The sequence below is a fragment of the Caloenas nicobarica genome, chromosome 28 (genome assembly GCF_036013445.1).
Source record: "Caloenas nicobarica isolate bCalNic1 chromosome 28, bCalNic1.hap1, whole genome shotgun sequence".
Classification (NCBI taxonomy): Eukaryota; Metazoa; Chordata; class Aves; order Columbiformes; family Columbidae; genus Caloenas; species Caloenas nicobarica.
The window spans coordinates 1,773,392-1,784,378 of record NC_088272.1 but is presented as its reverse complement, the minus strand read 5'-3'; the positions used below and the strand labels follow the sequence as shown (position 1 = coordinate 1,784,378).

The window sequence follows — 10,987 nt, the reverse complement described above, 5'->3', positions numbered from 1 at the left end:
AGCACCGACGAGGGCTCCAGCCAGGACGTTCTCCTGGAAAAAGAAAAGGGTCTCTTTGTGGGAGGGTCTGTGGGAAATGGCTTTGGTTTTTCCCAGAGAAGTCTCCCCTAACTTGTCACTGTCTTTTCCTCCTATGACAATGCCCATGCTTGGATACAGCAAATGTCCAACAGCAGCTCCATCACCCAGTTCCTCCTCCTGGCGTTCACAGACACACGGGAGCTGCAGCTCTTGCACTTCTGGCTCTTCCTGGGCATCTACCTGGCTGCCCTCCTGGGCAACAGCCTCATCATCACCACCATAGCCTGTGACCAGCACCTCCACACCCCCATGTACTTCTTCCTGCTCAACCTCGCCCTCCTCGACATGGGCTGTATCTCCACCACTGTACCCAAATCCATGGCCAATTCCCTCTGGGACACCAGGGCCATTTCTTATATTGGATGTGCTGCACAGATATTTTTGTTTCTCTTTTTCATTTCAGCAGAGTATTCTCTTCTCACCATCATGTCCTATGACCGCTACGTTGCCATCTGCAAACCCCTGCACTACGGGACCCTCCTGGGCAGCAGAGCTTGTGTCCACATGGCAGCAGCTGCCTGGGCCACTGGGTTTCTCAATGCTCTGCTGCACACAACCAATACATTTTCACTGCCACTGTGCAAGGGAAATGCCCTGGACCAGTTCTTCTGTGAAATCCCCCAGATCCTCAAGCTCTCCTGCTCACAGTCCTACTCCAGGGAAGCTGGGCTCCTTGTGGTTAGTGTCTGTTTAGGATTTGGGTGTTTTGTGTTCATCGTGCTGTCCTATGTGCAGATCTTGAGGGCCGTGCTGAGGATCCCCTCTGAGCAGGGACGGCACAAAGCCTTTGCCACGTGCCTCCCTCACCTGGCCGTGGTCTCCCTGTTTGTCAGCACTGGAATGTTTGCCTACCTGAAGCCCCCCTCCATCTCCTCCCCATCCCTGGACCTGGTGGTGTCTGTTCTGTACTCAGTGGTGCCTCCAGCAGTGAACCCCCTCATCTACAGCATGAGGAACCAGGAGCTCAAGGATGCCCTGTGGAAACTCATATCTCTGTGTTTTCTGAAGCAATAAACTGCTTCTCTCCTTCTACATAGCAGTTTTAATGTAACTAGTTACAGGTCCAGCTTCTCATTTGTATTTTCTGTTTTTATTGAAGTTGTTTTTTATTGTGATAACATTGTCATTCCCTTTCTAAATCACTGTCTGCTTTTCTTTTATAACCACTGGCTGTGTAAATGAGGAGCCATGATCTGTCCGTATTTAAACAAAATAAAGGGTCCCGTAGTGATGTGTTTTTCACTATATCCTCCCTGCAAGGCCTGTTTGGAGCTGCAGGGACAGTTCCTGTGTGCATGGGAGGAGGGGAAAAGAGTCCAGCCTGGCAGCCCTGCCAGGGAGCAGCAGCGCTTGGCCTTCCAGAGCTGTTCTCGTTCCACTCCCACACTCTCCTTCTCATCCCTTGTGTTGGTGCAAGGCCTGAGTGCTCTGGCAGCCTGGTCACCGTCCTGCTGTGTGTCAGTCCTGTGAGCGCAGGCAGGGACAGGCCATGGGCACTGCTGTGACAGAGCTGGCCTCACAACAGCCTTTCCAGAAAGAAAGGTCATCTCCTATGGGCAGGCCCTGAAGGTTTAGGTCTTTTTACAAACCTTCTCTCAAAAACTTGCCCATGAAAGTGGCCACAGATGCAAACACCAGTGTCCAGCTGCACAGTGTGTGTGTGCAGGGCTGGGCACACAGCAGTGTCCTCTCACAGCCAGGCCTCCTGCCAGAGACCTGCAGGACCAGCAGAGCAGGGGCTGGGCTGTGCCCCTGTGCACTGGACACCCCGCGGAAGCTGCCCCAGGGCATCGTCATGGACTGGCCCCTCACAACCAACATTTCCAGCCCTGGCCTCCCTGCCCAGCTCACAGAGATTGTTCTTCCCTCCATGGAGGGACACGGAATGAGTTGTTCAGCAGTCCAAGTACAGAATGTACAGATGAGATGTGAGCACGCACATCGTGTACGTGAGGTGACACGAACGCGAGTGAGCACAAACACCATCAACTATTCCTTGGGGTTCCCTGAAGGCCTGTGGCACAAAAAAGGTCTTGAGGTCATTTCATATTGGGAGGAACATCCCGTGGGAAACCACCTGAATGCAGCACTGGGATGTGCTTCCTTGAACTGAGGTCCCCGTGTCCATTCCTCATGACGTGGGACATCTCAAATGAGTGCAGAGCAGGGTGACACACCACAGGGCTGAGGTGCCTCCTGTCCTTTGGGAGTGGAACAGGAGGCCAGAGACCCACTGTGACTCCTGCCTCTGTGTGTAAAAGGGACAGACTGTCTCTGAACATCCCTGGGTGCATAAACAGTCCTGAGACCAGCTCAGACATGGATGCCTGATGGAAACCTGGCATTTCTGTGTGTGACTCCAGGAACAAACCTCAGTGGCTGAGTGAGATTCATCTCAGCTGCCCGGGACAGGCTCATTGCAAGTGCTCCTGTCTGCTACATCACCCTTGCCCATGATTCTGGACTGTGCTTTCAGAAGTGACAGCAGAAACATGGGAGTTCTGAGGCCCTGGGGAAAGGAAGATGTCAAACCCATCTTCAAGAAGGACAAGAAGGAGAATTTGAATAATTACAGGCTGGTCAGCCTTCCTCTGTCCCTGGGAACGGGATAGGCCACATCTTCCTGGACCAATATCCAGGCACCTGAAGGACAAGACAGGGATTGCTGAACCAAAATGAGCAGAAAACCCAATGAGTCCCAAGAAATGCTCTGAACCCGTTCCAGAGCTTTAGACCCCCGGGAAAGAGCTCAGTGACAGTGCAGCCCATGCAGTTGCATCTGTGTCCCTCACGGAGCAGCACAACCAGTGTGGAGTCACCCCATGGTCCTGCAGCCAACCTCCTCTGTAGAGCATCAGTGCCAGGTTGGGGCCCTGTGGGGAGCACAGGGAAGGGGCCAGGAGCACCAGACCAGATCAGAGGAGGGATGGAGGAGATCAGACAGGAGCTGATCGGGGCTGGAAATTGCCTTGGAGAGAAAAATGCTGGTGTTCAGCTGCCCCAAGATAATACCCAGAGTTCAGGGTGCAGGGCCAGAAGTCCTTGCTGTCCTGGTGCTTCACCAGGCCTGGGAAGTAGCTGGAGAAGGATTGGTGTCCCCCACTTGCCATCTCTTAGTGCATCATCCCTCGTGAAGGGTGGCATGGAAAGCAAGTCTGGGATTCTGTTTCAGGTTTTGCACTGAAGAAAGTATTCACCCAGAAGCCACATCATTTTGCTCTGGTACTTCAGTCCTGGTGCTCATCACATGTCCTTAAGACAAACTTATGCACCCCTCTTGTCAACCTTACCCCAAAAGTCACCCCTAGACAAGGCTCCTGAGCTGGGGCCGAGCTGGAGAACTGGGGTCCAGCTGTGACCAGAGGAAGGACAAGGCCTGTCCTGGGTCCTCTAAAGGGCCAGCAGCCTCTGTGATCTCCACCAGAAAAGGCAGCATGCAGGAAACTGTAGACCATCCCCAAGCCCATTGGAGACCCTTAGGAAGAGTTCCTCTCTCCAAATATCCAGCCCAGCTTGTTGCTGCATGAACAACCAGGAGAAACTGCCCCAGGACCCTCATTCCAGACCCCATCTCCTCCACCCCATACAGGCAGTGCTCTCCTCCTTGTCACTGAGGTGGTTCCAGGGACCCAAGAGACACCTGTGGGGAGGAGATGCTGGGTAGGGACAAGGTGTCCTTCAGTGCTCCTCATGGTACCTCCTGCTGGGCTTTGTGCCGCTGGTCACAACCCTCTGAGCCTGGCTGTTCAGTCAGTTCTCAGTGGTGCTAAACAGGAATATGCCCATGAGCACATTGGGCTGCACTGGGAGGAGCGTGGCCACCCAGCCAAGGGCAGTTATTGTCCATCTTGACTCCGCACTGGTGTGGTCACATCTGGAGCGGGGTGTCCCAGTGGGAGGCTCCCCACTCTGGAGGGAGCTGTCCGATCCCTAGATCCAAGATGTCTCCTGCCTAGAGCCCCCATCTCCTCCCTTGGGTTTTGCTTTTCTCAGTTCAGGATTCTCCTCTCCTGACAATTGGGTTGCAGTTCAGGTACTTAACAGTTTGCAATTAATTCCCTTCCCATCCTTCCTGTGATTCTTGAGCATAGTGAGCTCTTATACCACAGCTTGCCAATCACAGCAATTACCACAAGCTCTTTCCTCTGACAATGTGTAACTCTAACTCACCCTGTGCCTTCATGAGTAATCAGTGACAGCACCTGCCATCCTGCCAACATCAGTTGCTGTCAGGTGAGTGACTCACAGCACCCCAGCTGAGCACAGTTTTAGATCACTTACAGTGCAATGTTAGTGTGGTGGCAAGGGTGACTATTGCTACATGGACAAAACATGCCAGGCCTAATCAAGTGAGACTCGATTCAGAGTGATTTCTACATGGACAGGAAATGCCAAAGGCTAAAGGGAGGCCCTCCCATTGAGTCAAAGTTCAGAATGGACCCCCTTGCTTTCTGAACTCCTCCTTAGAGAGGAGTCTAGGTGCAGGTGGATGCAAACTTAGCCCCAGACTGGATCTACAGCTCATGTCTAAGAGACACAGAGGGTAGGGGAAACAGCTAAGGGGTTATATTTATATATGGCCAAAGGATTGCATGTGCTCACTCGATTCCTTTTATCACTTAGCTGGGATTTCAGAGTTTCATCATTCTGCACCTCAATGTCCTTACCTCCCCTCCAGGGGCCTGGGGTCAGGTGGATTGCAGTCTGGATCCTTGGTCTCTTGAGGCAAACTCTCAGGCAAAGTCCATGTAAATAAGTAACCAAACAGAGTGGTACGGGAGGAGGGCTGACTCGAGCTGCTGCCTTTGAGGTCTCAGCCAAGCATAGAAAACCCCTGGGTATTTATAGCCTTACAGACTGTTTACCCACCCCTCACACCATGATTCAATCCAATAGCAACAGTTGAGTCTGGAGTCTTCTTGCTTCTTAGTGGATCCTTTGCACTGACCTCGGACAGGTCTTTACTTTGTGCAACTGTAGATATCGTTTACAGTCCATAGCTGCTTCATGCCAGCCCTGAATGTAGCGTTTTCTCTGAATGAAGCCTATTTGTTCACAGAAGTGTAATGCAGGCCTTATCTCGCAGGTGGCGATCATAGCCTGTAGCTGCTTGTGTTGCCATTAAGTAAAGGCTGCAATTGCAAGTGATACACTCTTCAGAAGCATTTTCTTAAGCTAAAAGACTCATATTGACAACATGGTCACCTACAAAGAAAAAAAACCAACACAATTACAACACTGTCTGTGAAACAACAGCATGCTAGTCAACAATGATCTTGGGTATCAACTGTAAAACACCAGTGAAGGGACTGTCCACTCCCCCTGCCCATGGCTATGCCATCCCGGATGATGGTACAGCCTTTGCCTATGGAACTGAATAAGTCAATAAATTAACCATGGACTCCTAGGGCTCAGTCCACCCACCCCTGACTCTACACCTCCGGGTAGAGCAGCTCCAAGACAAACACACACATGCAAAGACTGACGCTCCACAGAATGCTACAAACACCGCCACTCCAACAGCACCAAAAACGTTCAACAAGGAGAACAACAACAACAGATGGCACCAAAACAAACTACAGGGAGGCAGTGGTGAGGTGAGAGGCCTCTACTGCAACCCCAAAACAAGAAGGAGCCGAACATCACGGCTCCTTACGAGACGGCGGCACTGGCCCCACAAACCGAGACAGCAGCACGGGCACCACGAGCTGCTGCAAGACCTCAAGACTTCAAGATGCTGGGACGAAGTGCCAGTCCATTAGACTGGATGGGTAGACAGCAGAGCTGCCAATGCAGCCCAGAACAACACTATAAACCACAACTGACCAGAAATGTCTGAGGCGCAAGAACCATCTACGCTTTTGGCTGCTGATACAAAAAAAACAGCACCCAACTGGCAATAGGCCAATTGGCACCGGCATTCCAGACCCCGGGATGGCACCTGAGATGCCTGTGGTGCCCCTCGGGCACAACGAGACCCCAGGATCATCTAAAGGTGCAAGACAGGCTTCCCAACGTACACAACACAGACACAGGCTGGAGCTGCCCTGCCCAAGCTGGCATCGCACTGTAAGGTTCCCTGCACCCTTTAGCCACCCAAAGGGGACTGTTCCTGGATGGCCCTTTTCCCTCTGAGAACTTTAACCCCACCCGTGCAACTCCCAGCCCCTGCGCCTCCACTTAGCTTTCAGAGGGCCAAGGGACTGAATCCATCCACAGAGGAAACCACCACATGGGCTCACGGGGATCTTCCTGCAGTTGCTGCATTCCCCTCCATCCCCTGCAATAAGAACAGAAAACACACACTCACTAAGCAGTGCCAGCACGAAGTATTGTGAGGTCAATGCCGACCCCTTCCACAACACCCACCTCCTCCTAGGTTCCCAGGCATTCCATTCAGCCTCTCATGCCATTGGCGCGGGCAGAAACTCTCATCACTCGTGGCACCTAAGACAGCAGGAAACAAAAGAACTCTAGTGCTTGGCACAAGTCCCCAGCCCCACACTGCTCCTCGCCCCTACCCCTGCTCAACACAAACAGTCCTCTGAGTCCAAAGGGGTCCACAAAGCGCCTGCAAAACAAGAAGGAAACACTGAACCGAATCACCAGGCACTACTGTGCTCCTGAACACCAACCACCGCCTCACCTTCGTGGCTGCTGGTTGGCATGCAGCTTCGCCCCTCCGAGCTTGCCTGTAGCACCTGCTAAAACAAAGGCACATGCTCAGATGCTGCCCAAAAGCAGAGCCTGCCCGCAGACAGTCCCATCTCCCACTCCTTTACCTTGGCTGCTGGCCCACCTGGCCTCCATCACTTTCAACTGCCACACTGCTGACCACATTGAGGTTCAGCTACCACCTGTAAAACACAAGCAAAGGATGCTCAGGCCTGCACCACAAACACAAGGCCTAAAATGAGATTGTTGCTTCAGCCCAGCACTCCTTGCTCACCTTGCCCAAGGAGCTGCGGTGCCGATACCCAGCTTTCCTCTTGGCTTCACACCTATAAAATAGAGAAACAACCAAACTTACATAGAGGCACATGGCACACCTTCCCTCTGAGACCACACACTGGCCCACCTGCTTACAGCACTTTGCTTGCCTCTTCTGTCCCTCTTTTGGGCCAAGCGATCCCTCTGCATCTGAAATCAAGTGATTTAACAGGTCACCCAGGTGCTGATCAACAGCTTGACCATTCCATAGGTCTGCTTTCTATTCACAAGTAACACCTGAAGCTCTAATCGAGTCCCTAAAACACTGGTGAAGGGACCATCCATTCCCCTGCCCACAGCTGCTCCATCCTAGATGACTGTACAACCTTTGCCTACAGAATTTAATGTGTCAAGAAATTAACCATGGACTCCTAGAGCTCAGTCCACCCACCCCTGACTCTACGCCTCCAGCCAGAGCAGCTCCCAGACAAACGCGCACATGCAAAGACTGACACTCCACAGAATGCTGCAAACAACACAACTGCAACAGCACCAAAAACGCACAACAATGAGAACGACTCCAAGACCAGAGACGGCATCGATCAAAACAACTGGTGGGAGGCAGTGGTGAGGTGAGTAGCCTCTACTGCAACCCCAAAACAAAAAGGAGCCAAACATCACAGCTCCTTATGAGACAGCAGCACTGGCACAAGAAGGTCCTGCAAGACCTAAGAACTTCTTCCCAGCATCCTGAAGTGCCAGTCCATTAGACTGGATGGGTAGACAGCAGAGCTGCCGACACAGCCCGGAACAACACTATAAAACACAACTGACCAGAAATGTCTGAGGCGCAAGAACCATCTACGCTTTCGGCTGCTGATACAAGAAAACCAGCACCCAACTGGCAATAGGCCAATCGGCACCAGCATTCCAGACTCTGGGACAGCACCTGAGATGCCTGTGGTGCCCCTCGGGCACAACGAGACCCCAGGATCATCTGAACAGCGCAACACAGGCTTCCCAAAGTACACACCAACGCAGACACAGGCTGGAGCTGCCCTGCCCAAGCTGGCATCGCACTGTGAGGTTCCCTGCGCCCTTTAGCCACCCAAAGGGGACTGTTCCTGGACAGCCCTTTCCCCTCTGAGAACTTTAACTTCCCCCACCCCGCAATTCTCAGCCCCCGTGCCTCCACTTATCTTTCAGAGGGCCAAGGGACTGAATTCATCTTCAACATATGAAAACACCACATGGGCTCACGGGGATCTTCCTGCAGTTGCCACTTTCCCCTTCATCACCTGCAATAAGAAAAAAAAATCACAAGCACACTATTGAGCACCAGGATAATATTTACCAGTACTAGTCCACTAGCCGTTGCTCACCTTGGCTGAGTTCTGGGAAGTACATTTAAATGATCCACCAGGGGCCACCGCACACTGCAAGGGTTCTGGGGACAACACCGTGTTCTGTGGGTGATCAGGGAGGCCATGAGCCACCCCAGAGCCAGAAAGACACTCTGCCTTATGGCCCTGCTGCTTCCTTCAGAAATGCTAGAACTCCATCTACAGATACGAGACACTCACTCTAACCCCCACTAGATAACCTGAGCATCAGTCCTAGGAGAAGAGATTATATCAGCAGCTTGGTATACAGCAGTAAAACCAAAAAACAACACTGCGTTTTCATTGCAGTCAGAGGTTCAGGGAAAATGCAAAGCACCTAGAATTGAATCAATAAATTAAGCATAGGTACAAACATACTTTCTAGTACAGCTGCTGTTGAACCTTTGACTGCTCCTGAAGCTCTTACCTCAAGCAGACACCTCCACTTCTCCAAACACATCTGTCCATGCTGATTGAACAGCTCAAAAGCTGCCCACTGCTGAAGGAGCAGCAGAGAACCAGCACCAAAGCAGTCCTGGATCAGAATGAGCTCCTGCCCTGAGGCTGGGGCTCAAATACCCCGGGCCCCGCCCACCCCCTTCCCACAATCCCCTGGGGCAGGGGCGGGGAGAATCATCCTGGACCCCGCCCACCATCCTTACCAAATCACCTGGGGAAGGGGCGGGGTCAATCACCCAGGCCCCGCCCACCACCCTCACCAAACCACCTGGGGAAGGGGCGGGGTCAATCGCCCCAGGCCCCGCCCACCACCCTCACCAAACCACCTGGGGAAGGGGCGGGGTCAATCACCCAGGCCCCACCCACCACCTTTACCAAACCACCCGGGGAAGGGGCGGGGTCAATCACCCCAGGCCCCGCCCACCAAGGGACCAAAGCACCTGGACCATCACTGGCAATGACAGCACCTGCACTTTTCTACCTCTATGCAATCGCAATGGGACTGAGTACAGATTTCAACTTAGGTTTTTTAGGATGTAGATAGAAAACTAAATACAATAACTATATTATTAATAAAATTGTGTCTTGAAATTTCCGATAAAAAAATTAGGATGCTATTGTGTTACACTAAATTTCTAGCAAGACCACAGATACTACCTGACTTGTACCAGGTGTACATTCTGGGTAGGACTGAATGACAAAGCATAATTAGATTCCACAAGAACCTCTTCTAAAAAATAACCCGGGGCTTGCTTTGCCTCCCCAGGACCCCCCTCATCTTCCAGGGCTCTCTGGACCCTCCCCAGCTATCGCCTCATCTCCCTGGGGCTCCCCTGAGATCCACCGTCCTCCCCAGGGCTCACATCGATTCCCCGAGGCTGCCAAGTTCTCCCCAGGGCTCGCCTTGGTTCCTAAGGGCTCCCCAAACCGTGTCTTGGTTCCTCAGGGCTCCCCATTCCTCCCCAGGGCTCCCCAAAACATGTCTTGGTTCCCCAGGGCTCCCCATTCCTCCCCAGGGCTCCCCAAAACGTGTCTTGGTTCCTCAGGGCTCCCCATTCCTCCCCAGGGCTCCCCAAAATGTGTCTTGGTTCCTCAGGGCTCCCCATTCCTCCCCAGGGCTCCCCAAAACGTGTCTTGGTTCCTCAGGGCTCCCCATTCCTCCCCAGGGCTCCCCAAAACGTGTCTTGGTTCCTCAGGGCTCCCCATTCCTCCCCAGGGCTCCCCAAAACGTGTCTTGGTTCCCCAGGGCTCCCCATTCCTCCCCAGGGCTCCCCCACAGGCCTCCGTCAGACTCTGTCAGACTCGGTCGGGCGCTGTCAGGCCCTGTCGAACCCTGCCAGGCCCTGTCAAGCCCTTGAAGGCTCCGTCGGGCTGTGTCAGGCCTTGGCAGGCTCTGTCACTCTTTGTCGGGCTGTGTCAGGCCCTGTGGTGCTTTCCTGGGCTCTGTTCAGCTCTGTCGGGCTCTCTCAGGTTTCTTGGGCTGTGCCAAGATCGGTCGGGCTTTGTCAGGCCCTGTCACGCCTTGTTGGGATCTGTCAGGCCCTGCCGGGCTCTGTCGGGCCCTGTCGACCTCTGTCGGTCTTTATCGGGCTTTGACGGGCTCTGTCAGGCTCTGTTGGACGTTCCCGGGCTCTGTCAGATTTTGTCGGGCTTTGACAGACTCTGTCAAGCTCTATCGGACTTTGTTGGGCTCTGTCGGGCTTTATCGGGCTTTGTCGGGCCCTGTCAGGATCTGTTGACTTTGGTCAGGTTCTGTGGGGCTCTGTCGTGCTCTTTCAAGTTTTGTCGGGCCCTTTCAGGCTCTGTTGGCCCTTATTGGGCTCTGTCGTGCTCTATCGGGCTTTGCCGGTTTCTGTCGGTTTCTCTCGGGATCTGTCGGGCCCAGGGGCATGGTCTCCAAGCCGGGGCTCGGTCCGGGTTCCCCTTTGGGTCCTAGAGCCCCCCCAGCCCCGGGGACCAGGACAACCCTTGGGGGATGGGAGGCGGGAACCCCCTTACTCCCATTTGGGGGTGCACAAAAAGGGGGGGCAGGTGATGGCCTGACACCAGCCCGGGGGCATTGGGGGCTCCTTGGGGGGGTCACGGCAGCTCGTGGGTGCTGGGGAAGGGGCCGGGGGGATCCCCACGGCATTTGG

At 53.5% G+C, this 10,987-nt stretch overlaps 1 protein-coding gene across 1 annotated transcript; it reads left to right on the top strand.

Moving 5' to 3' along the window:
* Nucleotides 1–330: 330 nt before the first annotated feature.
* Nucleotides 331–8,955, top strand: LOC135999346 (olfactory receptor 14J1-like). Its single transcript, XM_065652905.1, has 4 exons — nucleotides 331–387; nucleotides 544–1,005; nucleotides 7,483–7,643; nucleotides 8,814–8,955. Exons 1-4 carry the CDS (start codon nucleotides 331–333, stop codon nucleotides 8,953–8,955), a joined length of 822 nt encoding a protein of 273 aa, XP_065508977.1.
* Nucleotides 8,956–10,987: the final 2,032 nt, after the last annotated feature.